The sequence below is a fragment of the Elephas maximus genome, chromosome 7 (genome assembly GCF_024166365.1).
Source record: "Elephas maximus indicus isolate mEleMax1 chromosome 7, mEleMax1 primary haplotype, whole genome shotgun sequence".
In the NCBI taxonomy this organism is placed as follows: Eukaryota; Metazoa; Chordata; class Mammalia; order Proboscidea; family Elephantidae; genus Elephas; species Elephas maximus.
This window is the reverse complement of record NC_064825.1, coordinates 53,649,283-53,671,734: the sequence shown is the minus strand read 5'-3', so window position 1 is coordinate 53,671,734 and position 22,452 is coordinate 53,649,283. Positions and strand designations below refer to the sequence as shown.

The following is a 22,452-nucleotide window of genomic DNA, read 5'->3' as shown; positions in this document are numbered from 1 at the left end:
GGCTTTTGAAAGAGAGGTTGAGAAAAGTCTTGGGTGTCGTAGGCTGATACAGGTATGATTGTGGGCCAGTTTCAGTGGGCTCCCACCAATCCCAATCCCCTCTTAGTCCCAGATGCCTTACCTGCTAGTCTCCCAGCAAGATTCTGTGTTTGTGTGTCCCCAGACAGAACCAGAGTGATGAAATCTGCAGAGGATAGAAATAGGTACCCACACCCTCCATCCTTGAACCTTGAGTTATTCTGATAAAAACCATACCTCTCTTTCCCTTAACACTAAAGACAAAGGTTGAGATGCAAAAATCAAGGATTCACGCAGAGTTTGTGCAGCAGAGAAACTTCCTGGCTAAAGAAGAAGAGAGGCAGCTGCAGAAACTTGAGAAGGACGAGAGAGATCAGCTCAGAATCCTGGGGGAGACTGAGGCCCAACTGGCCCAGAAAAGCCAGGCCCTGCAGGAGCTGATCTCAGAGCTGGAGAGGAGGAGTCGGGGCCCAGTACTGGAACTGCTTCAGGTGAGACCAGGGAGAGGCTACCTCTGAGATTCAAGGAGTAACTAGAGAAAAAACAGTTCCCTGGGTCTACCATTAGAGCAAATGGAAACCTGGTCCTTGGAATATTCTTAAACAAACCGAATTAGGATTCACGGATGGTTTTCATTCAAGGTATAGAATGGTACGAACTTAGGAGGGAATATTCCATGCGGCAGAGTTCCTGGCTGGTACAAACAATTAACATGCGGAGGTTCAAGTCCATTCAGAAGCACCTTAGAAGAGAGGCCTGGCAGTCTTCTTCTGAAAAAACTCAGCCATAGAAAACCCTGTGGAGGCCAGTTCTACTCTGACACACATGGGGTTGCTATGAGTCAGAAGTGACATGATGACAGCTAGCTTGGTTTTTATTCCGTGCAACAAGGAACAGAAATGGACATCTTTGGTAAGTGCCTGGCATGTACTGGGGGAGTGACTTTGAGAGAATCCTTTAATCTTTCTGAGCATCAGATTTCTCATATGTGAAATGAGTATTATGTTATATATTTCAAAGCATTTTTGTGAAAGAATCCACTAAGGTCCTTAGAGGAGTGTCTGGCCATTGGGGAGGGTTTAATAAATGAGATATAACTAAAAACACTGAACTGAAAATCAAGAGATAGTAGCCCAGCCCTGGCCCTGCTGTCAGTTCTCTCCATAACTCCAGGTTAAGTCATTTTCCTTTCCTGGACCTGATTTCTTCATTTGTAAAACAGCGTGGGTGGGAAGTGGACTAAATAACATGGGTACTCCAAACTTTAGCCATAAATGTATCACCTTTATACTTTCTGCTACTTCTGTGAACTGCCTAAATGATTTTAACATAGTATTTTTCCTTAAATTGTCTCACTTTTTTAGTCTAAAAGGAAATTTGTCCTAAACAATAATAAAAAAAAAAAAAAACAATAATAGCCAAGAAATTATGTGTTGATATACTGTCATCATGTGCCATCAAGTCAGTTTTGACTCATAGTGATGTAGAACCGCCCCATAGGGCCTCTTGGCTGTAATCTTTATGAAATCAGATTGCCAGGTGAGCTGTCCATGGAGCTGCTGCGTGGGTTTGCTTTTGGTTAGTAGCCAAGTGCTTAACTGTTGCACCACCAGGGCTCCTTGTTGATATGTTACTTATATTTTATTCTAATTTATTTCATAACAATAATAATAATAACTGCAAGCTCTTGAATAGCACGTATTACATGCCAGGCATATCTTTATGTCAACGCAATGAGGTGGGTGCTACTGCTATCCCCATTTCATAGATGAGGACACTAAGGCACAGAGGCATTAAGAGTCTTAATGAAAGACTAAAGCTAAATAACTTGACCAAGTCCACCCAAATAGTAAGAGGTAGAGCTAAGTTTAAAATAAGTACATAGCTATTTTTAAAAAATTCATCAATGCCTGATCCCAGTTATACTAAATATCCAGGATAGGCAAATGCATAGAGATAGAAAATATATTAGTAGATACTACTGGCTGGTGTAGGGAATATGGGTATGCGGATATGGGAAGTTAATGCTTAATGGGTACAGAGTTTCTGTTTGGGGTGATGAAAAGGTTTGGAAACAAATAGTGTTGAAGTTTTTACAACATTGTGAATATAATTAATGTCTCTGAATTATATACTTAAAAATGGGTAAAATGACAAATTTTGTTTATATGTATTTTACCACAATTTTTAAAAAGTTCATCTTTGAACATTCTACTTAAAATCATCTTGCATCCACCATATGTTTACCTTACTGTGGGAAACCATGGACCCACAGTCTTACTTATCGACGTGGTTACGTTCCAAAGACCAGGTCATTATGTGAAAATCAGCATTATGTAAAAATGGAGGATGACCACATCAGATCACAAAATGCAGGATGACTACATTGTTACAAAACTGCCAAATTAGGTCATTACATAACTGCCAACCCACTGAAAATGATGGCCCAGGCAAACTGACACATAACCTGAACCATCACAGCCGGCGTTACTCTCTCTCGCACCTCGGTGTCTGTTACAGCCAGACATACTTCGTTAATGTGTAAAATAGTAGGATAGTAGATTTTTTACTCTTGTTGTAAATACAAAATTTTGGATAACGATATCATCACTAAGTGAGGAGTAAGTATACAGTTCTTCTTCTCCCACACCTTTTCCCTCATTGTCAGATGTGGTCATGAAGCCATTTCTTTCTGGCTTGTGCAAAAAGGCTGATCTGATTTGGTTGACCTGACAGGCACTCTCTTCCCATTATCCAAATCTTGTTTCTGCCAGACATTGAACTGAGCTTTCTGGTATAGTTTTTTTTTGTTTGTTTTTTTTATTAACTTTTATTGAGTGGTATAGTTTTGACTCAGCCTAGGAGCCTACCAACTCCCATGTGAGGGCCCCAAACTCCCTGCACAGGAATATTCTCAGATGATTTGATTTTACCTAATGAGGGGCAACATTAAGTACAGCACAGGATAGAGCTTTGACCAACCAGCCCTTCTTCCCCAAACAACTCAAGCCCACAAATGAGATAGAGCAGTTTCTGGGGATCCTGGTTTAGACATTCTCTTCCTGTGATTCTCTCTAGGCTTCACCCAGGACTGTTTTCCCTCTGCCACCCTGGATCTGGGCTTTCTCATTCATTTTCTGAGTCAGAGTCCTTAGACTGAAGATCTTTCCTGTAGCTATAGGTCACACCGATGCTAGGTTCCTGGTTACCCCACAACCGCCCACACTCCAAGCTGGTCAGAAATGGCTTTCTGCCCCTAGAATGAGGCAGAGCAGTGCCCTAGGACCACAGGTTTGTGTCACATCACCCTTAGGATCAAAGTCTCAGTGGTGAACCAGTAACTCCAGAATTTACTCTCTGTCTCTTTTCTCCTCAGGACGCTAAAAGTATCCTGGAAAGGTAAGGAGAGGTTTTCTTTGTAAGGGCAGGGGTGAAAGAAGCATATGCACCTATGAAAAAGGTTCTTGAGTTAGAAAAACATGTGCTGAAGTTTTCCCCATCCTCTTCCCTATTCTCAAGGACCTGATCGTCTAGAAAATATTTTCTAGTCTCCGAAAGCTAATTAATGGGCATCCCTGTTGGTGAGTTGCCCACAGTGATTGGACTCTACTGTCTTCCTAAAGTGAAGCCGCGGCAAGCAGAAAAATTCTGGGAAGCTCTGAGTCAACAGCCTGCTGGGATTCCTTTTTTAAATGGAATTTAACCAGTTCCAAACCCTCGAGAGCCATGAGTAAGATCCACAGCATGGACGAGACTCCTTGAGTTCTCTACAAAAGTGATTCAGCCTATGTCAGCTGGCCTTGCCTGCAAAATGCCCTAGAATGTGCTTAAAGGGTGATCAAGCTTGGAGAGGAGATAGGGACTATCTGCATGCTGCAGAGGCTCATGTAATTAGGAACTCCTGGACAGGAACTCAATCCCTCCCCCTCAACCCCCAGGGACTGAATAAAGATGTTTGTAAATTTGGGTAGAATTAAATTACCACAGTCATCCTTGAGAGAGGTTATGCATTAGGGTTCCAGAAGGATGTGATAGAAATTGGAGATGGAGGTCTCAAATTCTCTTTCCGTCAGGAGTGAGGCCTGGAACCTGAAGGAGCTAGGCGTTGCCTCCCCAGACCTGAGGAATGACTTCCGTGTGCCAGGGCTGAAGAAGATGCTGAGGACATACGGAGGTGAGGCACGCTCTAGGAGTTGTGGGACTGGCCCACATGGGGAGCTGAAGGGTACAGCGTGGATGCGGAGCCGATGCCCAGGGTGGGGGAGAACAGCAGCATCTAGGAGAGATGGCAGGTTCGAGTAGGTGGGGCAGCATGGAGATAGTGAAAGTGGTTCCCTCAAAGGTCAAGGCAAGGGCCGGAGTTGGCTGGGGTGCTGTTTCCTCACACGCTGAGGCTCAGGGTCACTCCCTCGTCCTTATCCCAAAGTTTAACACATGCACAGGCCACTGACCATCACTGCCCCCAGCCACCCCACACTCTCCAAGACTGACCATGGTCCCCTCTCTGCAGTACACGTCACTCTGGATCCAGACACAGCCAATCCGTGGCTCATCCTTTCTAAGGATCGGAGACAAGCGAGGTTTGGATACACCTGCCAGGACTTGCCTGAAAATGAAGAGAGATTTGATAGTTATCCCATGGTCCTCGGTGCCCAGTGCTTCGACTCTGGAAAGCTTTACTGGGAGGTAGACGTGACCGGAAAGGAAGCCTGGGACCTGGGGGTTTGTAGACACTCTGTCAAGAGGAAGGGACAATTTACGCTCAGCCCTGAGAATGGCTTCTGGACAATTTGGTTGTGGAACAAACAAAAATATGAGGCTGGCACTTCCCCCCAGACTTCCCTCGACCTTAAGGTTCCTCCTCGCCAAGTTGGGATCTTCCTGGACTATGAGAACCACACCGTCTCCTTCTACAACATCACTGATCATGGCTCCCTTATCTACACTTTCTCTGAATGTGCCTTTGTTGGGCCTCTGCGGCCCTTCTTCAATACTGGTTTCAGTGACGGAGGAAGAAACGCGGCCCCTCTGACCCTGTGTCCACTGAAGCTGGGATGGTAGGGGTCCACTAACCATTGGTCTCTTCTGGATAGTGCTACCTGCTCCCTGTTGATACCCTTCCCAGTTACTGCCCCTGCCTCTTTCCATTAACTGAGCCACCTCTGCCTCTGCAGAAGTGTCAGCATCCCAGCAAGCAGGCCTTGACAGGGAAGTCACTGAAAGTCAAGGCCCAGTGGCTTTCAGCAGCAATATTCCTGCCCTAGATTGCATATGATTCCCTCCAAGGAAGCAAACTACTTCTATTTGGTCCAAATTCATCTGGATCAACCAAAAACATGTTTCCCCCTTGTTTATGTGACTTAAATTTTATTTTCTTCTCTTCATCCCTACAGCCATTGCCTTTGGTCAGATCTCTGTTCTATCTTTCTGGGTTTACCAAAAGGCTTCCTGAGGGAATTATGCCTCAGTCTATCCCAGTCAGACCTCGTTTCTCATCTACATCTAGGATTCTCTTTCCAACAGACACGCACCTGATCATAAGTGGCTCCACATTGCCTATAGAAAAATAGCCATATTTTTAAATTAAGGCTAAATTATGCAGGCCTTAGATTGCCATGGTAAATATGCAGCCTGTTGTGCACCCAAACCTCCCCCCACCCCCGCCACACACACAGACACCTTAAACCTTAAACATGAAATATTTGCTACTGTAAACATGTTTAATATTGATGTGTCTTTGACATTGTACACAGTGTTTTTCCTGCCTGGATCATTCTTCCTTCTTCTACACTTGGAATATTTGGTCTTGGATTGTGAGACCCAGGTCAAGAGTCCCTTTTGTTACTCCCTGTCTTAGTTACATATTGCTGCTGTTACAGAAATACCATAAGTAAATGGCTTTAAAGAATAGGAATTTATTTTCTCATAATTCTGCAGGCTAAAAGCTCAAATCAAGGTCTCGGCCATATTGATTTCTTGTCAATACCCCTGGACATTCCTTGGTTCCTTGGCGTTCCTTGGCTTGTGAACAATCCTCACACGGTGTCTGTCTTTCCCCGTGTGTGTGTTTTTTTCTCAGAAGTGATTAGATTTAGAACCCACTCTACTTGGTATGACCTAATTAACAATGAAGAAAACCCCATTTCCAAGCATGATCACACCCAGAGGTACAAGGGCCAGGATTTAACACTTTCAAATATTTCTAAAGATTTACCTCCTAGTAAATCTTTCGCAGGAGGGTATTTGAAGATAAGCACCGCCAAAATGAGGGAAGAAGCCAAAAATAGAGAAACATGGGCTGCAACTAAGAAACTGATACAAAGAGATACAATACAGGAGAGGGTGTAGGCTGCGACCAAAAAAGAACCAAACCCAGTGCCATCAAGTCGATTCCGAAAAAAGAACCAAACCCAGTGCCATCAAGTCGATTCCGACTCATAGTGACCCTATAGGACAGAGTAAAATTGCCCCCCATAGAGTTTCCAAGGAGCGCCGGGCAGGTTTGAACTGCCAACCCTTTGGTTAGCAGCCATAGCACTTAACCACTACACAACCAGGGTTTCCATAGGCTGCAAGGGGGCGAGGAAATTCCTTGATTAATGGTGAGCAGTGTCAGCTGTGGAGAGTCCTGGAGCACCATGAGTCTAGATTGAATCAAGGGGATAGGGGGGCGCCGGAAGGAAATTCTAATACGAAGAAAAGACAGAAGCTTGTTTGAAACATAATCCTCATTTCCGGTGGAAAGTTAAGGTATATAAAAACCAAGCAAACAAACAAAAAAATAGACAATTATTAACTCTAAGGAGGAAAAAAAAACTTAAACAAGAACTGTATTCCCTGTGTACTTCAGTTATTAATTACATTACTTAATGATGTAAACATAAACATGCATCTTAAAAATCATATTAATAAGATCAGGAAAAGTTTATGTGTCTGAATGTATATGAGGGGGTACGTGTAGGAAACCTAAATGATCAGCTTCCATATTAAAAAAAAAAATCAGTAGATAGCATATAAAAATGACTTAAAAATTTTTGATCAAGGAATAACAGCATGACCACCCTGACAGGGAACACATAAGAGAGCCCCTGATGGAGCAGGAGAAAAATGGAGTGCAGAACTCAAATTGCGGTAAAAAGACCAGACTTACGGTCTGACTGAGACTGGAGGGACCCAGGAGGACATGGCCCCTGGACTCTCTGTTAGCCCAAAACTAAAACCATTTCCAAAGCCAGCTCTTGAGGCAAAGATTAGACTGGACTATAAGACATAAAATGATACCTGTGAAGAGTGTGCTTCTTAGCTCAAGTAGATGCATGAGACTAAACGGGCAGCTCCTGTCCGCAGGCGAGATGAGAAGGCAGAGGGGTACAGGAGCCGGTTGAATGGACACCGGAAATGCAGGGTGGAAAGGAGAAGTGTGCTGTCACATTACAGGGAGAACAACCAGGGTCATATAACAATGTGTGTGTCAATTTTTGTTTGAGAAACTAACTTGAGCTGTAAACTTTCGCTGAAACCGCAATGAAAAAATTAAAAAGAAATAACGATATAAGCATGCTGTTTTTATGGAGGGAGATACTAAAGACACAGCTATAGGTGGAAACCCTGGTGGCGTAGTGGTTCAGTGCTACGGCTCCTAACCAAGAGTTCGGCAGTTCGAATCCACCAGGCACTCCTTGGAAACTCTATGGGGCAGTTCTACTCTGTCCTATACGGTCGCTATGAGTCGGAATCGACTCGACGGCAGTGGGTTTTAAGTGTTAAAGTAATTCCTTCTGAGGAGAAGGAATCAGAGGTAAGGTAGGAAAAGGAACTTCTATTTTTTATTTTAAGCCTTCTAGGACTTTTAGAGTTTAAATTATAAGTATAATATTTACGAAAATTAAACTAAAACAAATGATCATAATAAAGTGCCTACCTCTTCACCAATAACAAATTTTTAGCTCAAAAATATACATTCCCTCACTTCACTGTCTCATTCTCGCTCCTCTCTCTCCTCGTTTTGATTTCTGGAGCTAAAACTCCTCTTCGAGCACCAGATTATCCCTTAGGGCTCCTTAGAGAAGCTAGGGTGGCTCAAATGAACCTACTCCTCTTTCCTGAGAGGAGAGCCTAGGAAGCTGGCATTGGAAGAGGCATAGACAGTCTATCGGAGATATTTCCTGCAATGGACAATTGCAACGTGGCCACACTAACGCTGTATGAAAATGAACTTCCTCAAGGACTAGAATTCTCCTAGAGAAAATGGAAAAGTGGTGGCACCAAAAAAGGACAAGGGTACAGTGTATGCCCCATAGATTTGATGATGAAAAAGCAAGTGAAGAAGACTAGAAGGAAGAAGCCAGAGGTCAAACATGATCAGAAGTTGGGTGGCGAACAGCCTTCAAAAGCTGATGGAGATTTGAGAAAAGGAACAGCCAAGAGAATGTGTTTTGGTTGGAGCTCTAGAGGAAAGCTGGGGAGTTGGGGAATTGTCTTTGAAAATATCTGCTAGGCAAGTTCCCATTTATCCTAAAAGCCCTTACCCCGTGCTTCCTTCCCATAGAAGTTTTCTTGAACCTGCCCAGACATCCTCCTGCCTTGTGCTCCTGAGCAATCTCCCTCTCCCTCTCCCCTGGAACTCCTCAGACTCTGCCAAGCATATCAGTGCTTTGCCTGCATGATCCATCTCCCCTAAGTCATACTTTTTAACTACTACAGAACATGTCTCATTGATCAGGAGCTACCTTTTTATCTATTAAGCATCTCTAACAATCTTTGACTTTCTTGATGGATTGGGTACATCCTTTCACCAGTGCATACCTACAACATAACACAGATGGAAAGGCAAACAGCAGAGTGTGAGGGGAGAAAGACCAGGTGAGAGAGCAAATAAGATTAATGGCCAAAGCAAAACTTCCCTTTAAGGAGACAGGGCCCAAATCCAAATGAGACTCCAATAGCCGTCTCAGAACTTACCATATATTTCTGCTCTGTCAGCCCAAATTTTGGTCATTGGTGTTCTCTACAATCTCTTCACAAGGTTCCAAACAAAAGTCCTGATATTCGCATCACCATACACCTGTGAAGAGTTCTAATATCTGGCTCTACTCACCCCTGTTCCTACAATCTCACCTCACATAGGACAAAATCAGTCATCAGCCTCAGACCAAGTCTTCTGAGACAGAAATGGAATCGGTGGACTAGAGAAAACTTAGAAGAAGATTGAACTACAGAGCTAATTATCTTTGAGAATTCTCAGGATGCAGCTTTTAGTCCAGGAACCAGTGCTCTTGGGTTTAAACTCTACCAAATTGCCCACAGCTCCACATGGCTGAAGTCGTCATGGCTACTTCCATCACCTTTTTCTGTTGACACCTGGACCTCTGGGACCTGTCCAGCTATTTTGTCTCTATCCTCAAATTGTGTGTGTACTTATTTGTGGTTTTCTATACCCAGAGGCTCTTAATTCCAACCTAGTGGGTTTTTTCCCCCTGAGAAATTTCCTGTGCCTCTTTCAAGAAGTGTTACACCCACCTTAGCCAAAACTCTCTACTACTTGCAATCAATGTGTGCAATTTAACAGGTATTTTTCTTAGCAAATCTTTCTTCATAACTAAGACAAACTTTCAAGTTCAATTTACCCAGCTGCTGTGATAGAATTTATATTTTAGAGCATAAGATAGTGACTTTTCATTAAAGGTGTATGTATGACATGCAGGACTATTTGCAGTAGCATATGAATCATAATTGCTGTGAAAAATGCTTGTTACTTTGACTAGAACTGCAACAAGCCATTTAATGTTCAGTGTAAAATATATCATGACTGAGATTGATAGATTTACATTCAACTTTCTTTCTTTGTTTTTATCCTCCTTATAGATTACATATTTCTGATTATAGAAGTAGTATATAACAAATGAAAAATATCAGGTAATTCAGAGTGGCATATAAAACCAACTGAAAATCTCATCTCTTACTGATAACCGTTACATCTGTTTTACTAACACAACCCTTCATAATGCATGTCATTCTGGAACTATTAGCACATTCGTGATGAATATGTTGCCATGAAACTGGGCTCCCTAGTATGAAAGGAAATTATGGATTAGGAAATAGTAGAGGCCAAGTGGCAGCCCTTAGCTATCATAAGTAAAGCAGGCATAATGAGCAGCAATGCCTCAGAGGCAATTGGGATGCCTTGGCCTATAGAGATTTGTGACAATGAGTCTGATGAGGAAGGTTGGTGAATAGATCATATTATTTCCAGAGAGGCTGTTCCTTGACTTGCATAGCGAAAAAAAAAAATTCAAGAGGTGAAATGCGAAGTCTGACACAGCATGGAAATGGCAAATTATAGCCCTGTTCCCAATGTCCACATCCTAGTCACTTCACAAGACTCAGAGTTAACTTCAAGAAGGAATCTTCTCGCCAGCGCAGATAAAAGCAGTAAATATTCTCCCCGGTCCTTTCCAAAAAGTACCTGAGGGCATTTAATGAGTTAATTGAGAATGGAGGAAAGCAAAATATCAGAATTTTTAAGGAGTATTAGATATAGGATCTGAGCTGTCACTAATGACAAGGGACCAAAAATGTGATCATCTGGGGCCAAGTGGGGAGCCTGGAATTCTGTTTCCACCTGGTGATAACAAGGGTTCACCCCATTCCTATACCAGCATGGAGTCATGCTAAAATAAGACATTTAAATAGATCCAGAGTCTAATAACATTACAGAAATCTCAGCAGGACTTTTGGTCCTAGTCTAAGGAAGCTCCTTTCTCTCTGTTCCGAGAGTTAATGAGTCCAAAAGCCCTTCGAGTAGTTCTCTTCTTATTCCTTCTCTGCTGGAGGATAGAGGACGGAGTGTGTTCACAGGTGAACAAAGATATTTTTTGACACAAAGAGAGATGCTCTGATGAGGAAGGCTGGTGAATCCTTGTGTTCCATTTCTGTCATGTACTGAGGCTGTGACTCTTCTAGAGGAAGACATTTGGCAATGGCCCAAGGTTCCCTCCTAAGGTTTCAACACTGCATGGGGGAGGGAAAGGAGTAACGCAAGGGAGAGGGGAACAGAGACCTGAGTGTCTAGAACATCTGCTTCTATGCTAAGCCTCTCCCAGGTATGCCATTTTGGCTTAGGGTGGGTCTCCGCAAGGCAGACTTGAGGCCATTGTAGGAATCGACTCAACAGCAATGGGTTTTTTGGGGTTTTTAAGAGAAATTGGGAGGAAAAATTAGCTTCTGCAGAAATTGCCCCCATGCTTCTATTTCCCCTCTGTGTGAGAACTCCCTGAAGAAAATATTTCTCTCCCTGGCTCCTTCCTCTTCCAAAGTAAGTCCTCTGTCTGAGAGACTGACGACTTCGCTCTCTTCCTCATCCCCGAAGAATCAGATTCAGACTGAGAGATGAAGTTTCCGGAGACAGATTAATCAAATAAGAAGCATCCTGGACAGTGAGGAGTAGATGGCTCTGCAAAAGCTGCAGAAAAAGAAGAGAATGTTATAGATAACCTGGTAAAGGGTAAGAATGAGCTGGTCCAGCACAGCCAGTCATTGAGAGAACTCATCTCAGATTCGGGTTCAGGGGTCAACAATGGAGCGACTGCAGGTGAGTCTTGGGAAAGAGCCTTCACATCTGAGATTCAGGAAAAAGGAAGACTTCCTTTAGTTGCATTCCCTTCTGTGTCCCTGGCTTTCATTCTGGTGGTGACACTAAGAAGTTCCGTTGGACCTGCAGTACCCTTCCCTACAATCTATTTCAGAGGTTGGGATAAATTAAATGCAAGCATAAGGGAAAGTCCCACTATCATTCATTTATACGGGGGTGGATTATCCTGTCTTGAGTCAATCTCTTGTGAGATATAACAGAGACAAATGAGCAGAGAGACTGGGGAACCTCATACCACCACGAAAGTAGCACCTGGAGCAGAGCACATCCTTTGGACCTAGGGTTCCTGTGCTAAGAAGCTCCTAGATCAGGGGAAGATTGATGACAAGGACCTTCCTCCAGAACTGACAGAGAGAGAAAGCCTCCTCTATAGCTGGTGCCCTGAATTTGGACTTCTAGCCTCCTAAACTGTGAGAGAATAAATTTCTCTTTGTTAAAGTAATCCACTTGTGGTATTTCTGTTATAGCAGCACTAGATAACTAAGACATCTAGCTTATCTTCTGGTGTTGTGTATTGTTAATTATGGTTTGTATCCTGTTTATGAAATGTATTAGGGCCCCTAGTGTTGATCCTTTATACTTTCGGGTTTTATATTTAGGTATTTGATCCATTTTGAATTAGTTTTTTGTGTATGGTGTGAGGTATAGGTCCTGTTTCAATGTTTTTACAGATGGACATCCAGTTTTGCTAGCACCATTTGTTAAAATGACTGTCTTCTCCCCATTTAATGGACTTTGGGCCTTTGTCGAAGATCAGGTGATCAGGTTCTCAATTCTGTTCCATTGGTCAATGTGTCTGTCATTGTACTAGTACGAAGCTATTTTGACTACCATAGCTGTATAGCATGTTCTGAAGTCAGGTAGTGTGGGACCCCCTACTTTGTTCTTCTTCAGTAACACTTTACTTATCTGGGGCCCCTTCCCTTTCCATATAACGTTAGTGGTTAGTTTTTTTATCTCATTAAAGAATGCTATTGGTATTTGGATCTACTCCTGAGGTTCACCTCTCAGCCAAAGATTAGACAGGTCTATAGGAGCCCTGGTGGCATGGTGGTTAAGCATTTGGCTGCTAACCAAAAGGTCGACAGTTCAAATCGACCAGCTGCTCCTTGGAAAACCTATGAGGCAGTTCTACTCTGTCCTGTAGGGTCACTAGAAGTCAGAATCGACTCAGTGGTAATGGGTTTGGCTTGGTTTTTTATAGGGCTACCAATAGCACATGTGAGGAACGTGCTTCATAGTTCAATCATGTATACGAGACTAATGGGCACACCATCTCAAAAGGAAAGACAAGAAAACAGGAAAGGACAGGAAAACTGGATGAATGGAAATAGGGAACCCAAGGTGGAGAAGGGGAGAGTGTCGATACGTCACACGGTAGGCAACCAATGTCACCATACAATTTGTGTATTAACTGTCTAATGAGAAACTAATTTGCTCCGTAAACTTTCACCTAAAGCACAATAAAAAATAATAATGAATATATATATTTCTCATGCCTATTTGCAGTCTTGCCCCACTCCTTCTCCTCAACCCCGGTTAACCACTGATTGCCTTTCAGTCTCCATTGATTTGCCTTTTCTCGATATTTCATGTTAATGGAATAATATAATACATAGCATTTTGCCTCTGGGTTCCTTTTCTTTGCCTACTGCTTCTGACGTTCATCCAGGTTATCGTGCATGAAGAGTATGGTCCTTTTTGGTGCTGAATAGTATTCTGTTCCATTTTGTTTATTCATGTAGTTGATGGACATTTTGATAGTTTGCCATTCTTTTTTATTATGAATACAGCTGCTATGAGTATTCCAGTATATGCCTTTGTTAGGCATGTGTTTTCATTTCTCTTCAGTAGAATCCTGTGAATGGGATTGCTAGATTGTATGGTAAATTTCTGTTTAACTTTTTGAAGAACTACCAAACTGTTTTTTAATGTGGCTGCATACCATTTTACACTCTCACCAGCAAAGCATGAGGGTTCAGGTTCTTCCACGTACTCACTAACATTTACTATCGTCTTATTGTTGAAATCTAAGTGTGTATAAATTCTGAATATAAATAAGTTCTTTATGAGATACATGATTTGCAAATATTTTTCCTCAATCTCTGACTTTTCTTTTGAAGCACAAATTTTTTTCCAACAGATATTAACTGAATACTATATGAATATAACACTATTTTTTTTATATGCGAGGCATTGACGTGACATCAATAAATAAATAAGATAGAAATCCCTGCACTCATGGAATTTATATGCATTCTTTTTCATTTTCTTTCCTAATGTCAATTGTCATATAGGAGATTGACTTTGTGTTCTTTTGCCTTACAGTTCTATGAATACAAACACATGTAGATTTGTTTAACCACCATCATATTCAGAATAAAGAAGTACAAGTTATTTATTTTAACAAAGTCCAGTTTTTCATATTTTCGCTTATGAACTAGATTTTTCCCCACCTACAAACTCTTGCCCCACTCAGGGTTGTAAAGACTTTTTCCTTATGGTTTCTTCTAGAAATTGTACTGCTTTAGCTCGTACATTTATGTCTATGATCCATTTGTATTAAGTTTTGTGTGTATTTGACATAAAAGCTTAAGTTTGTTTCTGTTTTTTGTTCGTTTGTTGCATGTGCATTTCCAATTATTCGAGCAATATGTTTTTGAGAAGACTATCCTTTTCCCCACTGAATTGTTTTGGCGCCTTATCAAAAATCAATTCACCTTCAGTGTAAGAGTTTACTTCTGGACTCTCAATTCTGTTCCATTGATCTTTGTGAATTCCCATTCACCAAAACTATACTGTGTGTGCCCATAGAGAGTTTTGAAATTGCTAATGTAAGTCCTCCAGTATTGTTCTTTTTCAAAAATTTTGTCTATGTCTTTTGCATTTTCATGTAAATTTTATGATTGCTTATCAATTTCTGGAAATTGAATTTGATAGAGATTGAATTTAATTTATAGATCAATTTGGGGAGAATTAACATCCCAACAATGTTCAGACTTCCAGTCCACAAACATGGAATATCACTCCATTTGTTTAGATCTTCTTTAAATTCCCTCAGCAACATTTTGATGTGTTCAGTGTACAAGTCTTGCACTGATTAAATTAATTCCTAAGTATTTGATTTTTCTCAAACTATCACTAATGAAATAGTTTTTTAATTTCATTATTTAATTTTTCATTGCTAATGTACAGAAACACTTTATTTTTTATACTGATCTTGTATTCTGTGACCGTGTTAATTAATTTTTAGTTTTAATACTTTTAATGTATTCTTTGGGTTGTCTACATATTAGCTCATGTTAATTAAGAATAGAGACTTATTTATAGTCTCCTTTCCAACCTGGGTGACTGTGATCTGGCAGTTGGCAGTTACGATGTTGAAAAGAAACAGGAAGAAAGACATCTTTGCCCTTTTCCTAATCTTATGGTTATATCCTTTCACCATACTTATTCAATCTGTATGCTGAGCAAATAACCCAAGAAGCTGGAAGAAGAATGAGGCATCAGGACTGGAGGAAGACTCATTAACTAACTGACTATGCAGATGACACAACCTTGCTTGCTGAAAGTAAAGAGGACTTGAAGCACTTACTGATGAAGATCAAAGACTACAGTCTTCAAAATGGATCCACAATCAGTGCCCATGGAAGCAGCAGTTAAGCAATTAAACAACTTACTGCATTGGGTGAAACAGCTGCAAAAAGGCCTCTAAATGTGTTAAAAAGCAGATATCACTTTGAAAACTGAGGTGCACCTGACCCAAGCCGTGGTGTTTTCAGGCACCTCATATGCATGTGCAAGAGGGGCATTTAATTAATAACGATGACCAAAGAAGAATTTACGCCTTTGAATTATGCTGTGGGTGAAGAATATTTCATGTATCATGGACTTCCAGAAGAACAAACACATCTGTCTTGGAAGAAATACAGTCAGAATGTTCCTTAGAAGCAAGGATGGCAAAACATTGCCTCATGTACTTTGAGCCTGTCATCAGAAGGGACCAGTCCCTGGAGAAAGGGTATATTGCTTGGCAAAATAGAGGGTCAGCAAAAAAGTGGAAGACCTTCAAGAAGATAGCTGGACACAGTGGCTGCAACAATGAGCTCAAATACAGTAACAATTGTGAAGATGGCACAGGACCAGGCAGTGTTTCAATCTCTTGTGCAGACGGTCACTATGAGTCGGGATTGACTCGACAGCACCTAACAACGACAACAAATTATGAGAAAATAAATTTCTGTTTGTTAAAGGCACCCACTTGTGGTATTTCTGTTACAGCAGCACAGGATAACTAAGACAGTATAGACAAATGAAAAACTGGGAAAATATATATACAAAACATATCACTGATTTTATTGTACACACACACCTAGGTTTACCTAATACATGTTGTTGTTCTGACTCATTGCTACCCCATGTGTGCAGAGTAGACCTACTCCATAGGGTTTGTAAGGCTGTGATCTTTCAGAAGCAAGTTGCCAGGCCTGTCTTCCAAGATGCCTTAGGGGCGGGTCCAAACTGCCAACCTTCCAGCTGGTAGTAGCACTTAACCGTTTGTCCTACTCAGGGCCTGAACGCTGAACCATAAAAAGTAGAGGAGGAACTTGCGGCATAACAGCGTGAGAAGCTCCATGGATTCCAGCAAAACTGGTGAAAATTATGAAAACACAAACATTTAATTAATATCTCTGGAAATGGTCTTTAATTAATAGCTCTGGAAATGGCATTGAAAGTAGGAGGAGGATGAAGTCTCCTTTAAGATACCTAATTTTGAAGCACATTTACTCTGTGACCTGAACTATCCGTATATGTTGGCTCTCTTTCATGTAAATTTTTAACACTTCATTGCTTGAAGTGTGGTTGTCAGCCTAGCTGATTTGGCATCACGGAGGAGCTACTTGGAAATGCGGAATATTGGATCCCACCTTGGACTAATGGATCATGACTTGTATGTCAAAAAATCCTCATGTTATCTGAATGTAGTAATTGGAGTAGTGCTATATTAAGTCAGAGATTTTCAAATTTTATACCTGAGCATTTTTTTTTTAATGTTAACACCTATTTCCCACTACAAGAGACCTGGATTCAACTTATATAAATTTTGTTCTGAATCCAGTGATTTTTAACAGCTCCCCAGGTGCTTCTAATGTACAGTCAAATTTCAGAGACCCCTGTTCAGGGCAGTTGTCTCAAATGTTGGTGTGCACCAGAATGACATGGTTGTTGTTGTTGTTAGGTGCCATCGAGTCCATTCTGACTCATAGCGACCCCATGTACAACAGAACAAAATACTGCCCTGTCCTGTGCCATCCTCACAATCATTGTTACTCTCCAGCCCATTGCTGCAGCCACTGTGTGAATCCATTCCTCGAGGGTCATCCTTTTTTTCCATGACCCTCTACTTTACCAAGCATGATATCTTTCTCCAGAGACTAGTCCCTCCTGACAACAGGTCCAAAACACATGAGGGAAAGTCTTGCCATCCTTGCTTCCAAGCAGCGTTCCAACTGGCCATACTTCTTCCAAGACAGATTTCTTCATTCTTCTGGCAGTCCATGGTATATTCAATATTCTTCGCCAACACCATAATTCAAAGGCTTCAGTTCTTCTTAGGTCTTCCTTATTCGTTGTCCAACTTTCACATGCATATGAGGCAGTTGAAAATATCATGGCTCCCGTCAGGCGCACCCTTAGTCTTCAAAGTGACATCTTTGCTTTTTAGCACTTTAAAGACGTCTTTTGCAGCAGATTTGCCCGATGAAATGCGTTGTTTGATTTCCAGACTGCTGTTTCCATGGGCGTTGATTGTGGCTACAAGAAAAATGAAATCCTTGACAACTTCGATCTTTTCTTCATTTATCATTATGTTGCTTATTGGTCTACTTGTAAGGATTCTTGTTTTCTTTATGTTGAAGTGCAATCCATACTGAAGTCTTTGATCTTCATTAGTAAGTGCTTCAAGTCCTCTTCACTTTCAGCAAGCAAGGTTGTGTCATCTGCATAATGCGAGTTGTTAATGAGTCCTCCCCCAATCCTGATGCTTCGTTCTTTTTCATGTAGTCCAGCTTCTCAGATTATTTGCTCAGCATACGGACTGAATATGTATGGTGGAACAATACAACCCTGACACACGTCTTTCCTGATTTTAAGCCACGCAGGATCCCCTCATTCTGTTCAAAGGACTGCCTCTTGGTCTGTGTGCAGGTTCCACATGAGCACACTTAAGTGTTCTGGAATTCCCATTCTTCATAATGTTATCCATAAACTGTTACGATCCATGCACTGAAATGCTTTTGCATAGTCAATAAAACACAGGTAAACATCTTTCTGGTATCCTCTGCTTTCAGCCAATATCCATCCGACATCAGCAACGATACCCCTCGTTCCGTGTCCTCTTCTGAATCCGCCATGCATTTCTGGCAGGTCCCTATCAATGTACTGCTACGACCACTTTTGAATGATCTTCAGCAAAATTTTACTCGAGTATGATATTAATGATAAAAATAAAAAAAGATATTACTCGATAATTTGCACATTCTGTTGGATCACCTTTCTTTGAAATGGGCACAAATATGGATTTCTTCCAGTTGGTTGCCCGAGAAGCTGTTTTTCAAATTTCTTGACATAGACAAGTGAGTACCTCCAGTGCTGCATGTGTTTGTTGAAACATCTCAACTGATATTCCATCAATTCCTGGAGGCTTGTTTTTTGCCATTGCCTTCAGTGCAGCTTGGACTGAGTACCATCAGTTCTTGATCTTACGCTACCTCCTAAAATGGTTGAACATTGACCAGTTCCTTTGGTACAGTGACTCTGTATATTTCTTCCATCTTCTTTTGATGCTTCTTGAGTCATTCAATATTTTCCCTCTCATAGAATCTTTCAATATTGCACCTCGAGGTTTGACTTTTTCTCCAGTTCTTTCAGCTTGAGAAATGCTGAGTATGTGCCTCTCTTTTGGTTTCTAACTCTAGGCCTTAGCACATTTCATTATATTACTTTGTCTGCCCTTTGAAATCTTCTGCTCAGCTCTTTTATTCATGATTTCTTCAGTTTACTTTAGCTACTCAACATTCAATAGCAAACTTCTCTTCTGACATCTGTTTTGGTCTTTTTTTTCTTCCTCGTCCTTTTAATGACCTTTTGCTTTCTTCACGTATGACGCCTTTGATGCCATTCCACAAATTGTCTGGTCTTCAGTCATTGGTGTTCAATACATCAGCTCTATTCTTGGGATGGTCTCTAAATTCAGGTGGAATATACTCAAGGTCATATTTTGGCTCTGGTGGACTTGCTGTAATTTTCTTCGCCTTCAACTTGAATTTGCATAGGAGCAATTGATGGTCTGTTCCACAGTCAGCCCCTGGCTTTGTTCTGACCTATGATATTGAGCTTCTCCATTGTCTCTTTCCATAGATGTAGTCGAGTTGATTCCTGTGTCTTCCATCTGGAATATAAGTGTGTAGTTGCTGTTTATGTTGTTCATATTATTGAAAAATCACATGAGGGACTTTCTAAAACAAGATTGCTGGACTCCAACCCATGTTTTTCTGATTCGGTAGGTCTTGGTTTTTGTTAGTTTTGTTAGGTTCCATCAAGTCGGTTCCAACTCATAGCAACCCTATAGGATGGAGCAGAACTGCCCCATAGGGCTTCCTGGTGGATCCAAACTGCTGACTTTTTGGTTAACAGACATAGCTTTCAATACTGCTCCACCAGGGCTCCAGGTCTGGGTAAGTTTCAAAAATTTGCTTTTTTAACAAGTTCCCAGGACACTTTGACAGCACTGCCTTAAGGTGATACCGATTTAGGAATATTTGCAATGTAAAAATGGCCTTAATTAGGAGTGGCATAGAAAAACACAATCTGTTGCTTTGTAAATAGATTTTGCTCTGGCAATATGATAAAGTGACACAATTATCTATTGACTGGTACATCGTACATAATTTTTAAGTCTACATGATTTCTTTGATAAATTATACAAAAAGTAATTTTAACGTATCGTTTTTCAATATAGAATTGCTCAGACACAAGTATACTTGAAGACGTAATAAGGTAGACAGATCCTTGCATCAATTCCTAGATTCTCTTGACAATCATTATGAATTCAAGAGTAACCAAATGCAGAGTATTCGGTTGTGTCATTGTAATTCCTCAAATACAATCATCAGCAGATACGTTGTGGAAAACATGATTTCTACATTGGCGAAGAATTTTATGAATTTCCGGGCAAAAGTATATACAGTTTTCCTACACAATTCTTCTTACGCAACTGCACTTTTAGAAAATTCATCATGTGATCAATAGGGTAGTTTGTTAACTTGGCTGGGCCCTGTGATTCTCAGTGGTTTGGCAGTTATGAGTTAGTGTGGCAGTCAAAAGATGATGGGATCACTTCCATGATGAGCTTTGATATAACGTGATCACCTCCATGATGGGATCTGCTATAAGTAGCCAATCAGTTGAAAGGGAGTTTCTTTGGGCGTGTGACCTGCATCAAATACAAGTGGACATTCTGGCAAGGCTTGTGGGCTTTTGCTTGCTCTGGACCCTACAGCTGGCTCCTGTTCGTCTGACCTCCCTTCTTGGGACTTGAGCTAGCTGCTCACCTGCAGTCTTAACTGTCAGCCTGGGGATTCTTCCCTCTTTGCAACCGATGAACAAGAGCCCTGCTTTCTGACCTACCAATCTTAGGTTCACAAGGCCTTTGGCTACTGAATCAGAAGATGCTTCCAACCTAACAAACAAATTTGGGAACTTGCAGCCTGTACAGCCTCATGAGACATTTCTTTTATATAAACCTCTCTATTTTTTTTTTATGAGTCAGAATCAACTCAACAGCAACGGGTTTAGTTTTGGTTTTTATATAGATATTTATACAATTTACTGGTTTTGCTTCTCTAAGACACATTGAGTATTAAAAACATGGAGTAATACTTTATAATTATATGCATACAGGAATTGGGTATAGGCTTAGGAAATTTTAAATAGGTTTTCACCTACATTTATGTCTAGAGGTCATTGAGAATCCTGTGACATGCTTGCAGCCTAGGAATCTTGGCCACTATCAATGTTTTTGTTGTTAGTTGCTTTTGAGCTCCTCAGAAGACATGCCATTATCAATAGAGGCTCTCAATAACTCGGAACCAACCAGGCAAGCCAAGATTTCTAGATGCTTCCACAGGATGATGCCACCACTGTGGAGGATTAGCGGCTTAGGTGATCCAATCAACTTGCTCAGTCTCATTATTAGGTTTGGCTCAACCGTTACAGTGCGTTATCATAACGCAATCAATGAAGAAGTCGTGAGAGTCTCCACCCACTCTACTAGGCAACTTAATATAAACCCGTTTCTTGTCCTTAGACATTTTGGTGGTTGGAAGAGGTGGAAGTAGGAAGTTATCCTGGTGGCTTCAGAGTCCCTGTAGCTACTGAAGCCCACAGGTCTCCCTGAAGTTCCAAGCTGCCACCATCATGTCCTCATCTCCACTCAGGCTGGCTGTGGTGTGTATGAGTAACATCAACAGGAGCATGGAAGTCCACAGCATCCTCAAGAAAAAGGGGTTCTGTGTCCAGTCCTTTGGAACTGGATATCATGTGAAGCTGCCAGGACCAGAGCCCAATATTTGCTCAGTTTGTGATTTCTTGACAACATATCAACAAACGTACGATGACCTTCTAAGGAAAGACAGAGAATACTATACGCAGAATGGAATGTTACACATCTTGGGAAGAAATCAGAGGATCGGGCCCCAGCCAGAAAGATTTTAAGAGTGCAGAGATTCCTTTGATGTCATCGTGACCTGCGAAGACACAGTCTATGACACAGTGGTGGAAGAGCTATATTCCAGAGCACAGGAGACCTTCCAGCCTGTGCATGTGATCCATGTGGACATTGGAGACACCCTGGAAGATGCCACCCTGGGAGCTTTCCTTATCTGTGAGCTCTGCCAGCTCATACAGTGCAGAGACAACATGGAGGACAGCCTGGCTGAGCTGCTGCTGGAATTGGAGGAGAAAACAGGCAAGAGTTTTCTTCACACGGTCTGCTTCTACTGAAGATCTTGACTGGCCTAAGTAAGAAGTTGTGGGTCAAGTTTCAGACTACTCCGTATTTTCTCTGAAAAGCATCTTTAAAGACCTATCACCTAAATGCTGTTTGTATCCTTTTTAGTTATACTACAGGAAGAAGAGAATATTACTAAGAAACACATTTGTTGAGAAAGGAGGAGAAGGGTATGAGTAGGAACTATTAGGAACCACAGGAAATGTGCCCTGCATTGTTCTTTGCACAGAATAACTAATTTAATGTTTACCTCAATAAGGAACTTACCACCGTTCCTGCATTTTCTGAATGAGCAAACCAAAGCATGTAATGGATAAGTGTTTTGTTTCAGGATAGTCAACAAGTAAAGAACATCTTTTATAAGCAATTGCTGTAACCAAATTTCTTTTGCTTGTTTTGAGTTTCATACCGAATATAAGGTTTTTTTTTTTTTTTTTTCCGCTCCAATGAGAAAAGGATTATATTGCATTTTTTAACTTTGGCTGTGTTTTCTTATATATCTTTTTTACTAACGCTGATTTCAGATGTAAAAATTTCAGATAGATAAGTAGCTGCCCATAATTCCTAAAAATGGAATTGTTTCCTTAAAAAATGCCTCATGAAATGACATCTAATTAAATGAAATAATCTCATTTAAATAAAATCTTGTTCTGTTTGGGGAATGGATTTCACATCATGAAGCCACATGCTTTTTTGTTTTTACGATTTATCAATT

General features: G+C 41.2%; 2 protein-coding genes and 1 pseudogene across 6 annotated transcripts in view; all 3 read left to right on the top strand.

Moving 5' to 3' along the window:
- Positions 1 to 6,862, top strand: part of LOC126079099 (E3 ubiquitin-protein ligase TRIM21-like) — a 113,145-nt gene extending 106,283 nt beyond the window's left edge. For 2 of the 4 annotated variants that reach the window (XM_049890032.1, XM_049890033.1), the window contains exons 4-7: positions 279 to 509; positions 3,395 to 3,417; positions 4,092 to 4,192; positions 4,529 to 6,862. In XM_049890032.1, the coding sequence (XP_049745989.1) occupies positions 279 to 509; positions 3,395 to 3,417; positions 4,092 to 4,192; positions 4,529 to 5,079 (906 nt within the window). In that variant the 3' untranslated portion in view covers positions 5,080 to 6,862. The remainder of the gene's footprint in view (positions 1 to 278; positions 510 to 3,394; positions 3,418 to 4,091; positions 4,193 to 4,528) is intronic. The other 2 variants (XM_049890030.1, XM_049890031.1) reach the window with 1 other exon arrangement.
- The window catches only part of LOC126079101 (E3 ubiquitin-protein ligase TRIM21-like), a 63,258-nt gene extending 50,012 nt beyond the window's left edge, over positions 1 to 13,246 (top strand). Inside the window, exon 8 of one of the 2 annotated variants that reach the window (XR_007518191.1) lies at positions 13,013 to 13,246. The gene's annotated coding sequence lies outside the window, so the exon portion shown is untranslated. The other variant, XR_007518192.1, reaches the window with a different exon arrangement.
- A 7,850-nt stretch (positions 13,247 to 21,096) lies between these two features.
- On the top strand, positions 21,097 to 21,730 carry LOC126079161 (RNA polymerase II subunit A C-terminal domain phosphatase SSU72-like; annotated as a pseudogene).
- Positions 21,731 to 22,452: the final 722 nt, after the last annotated feature.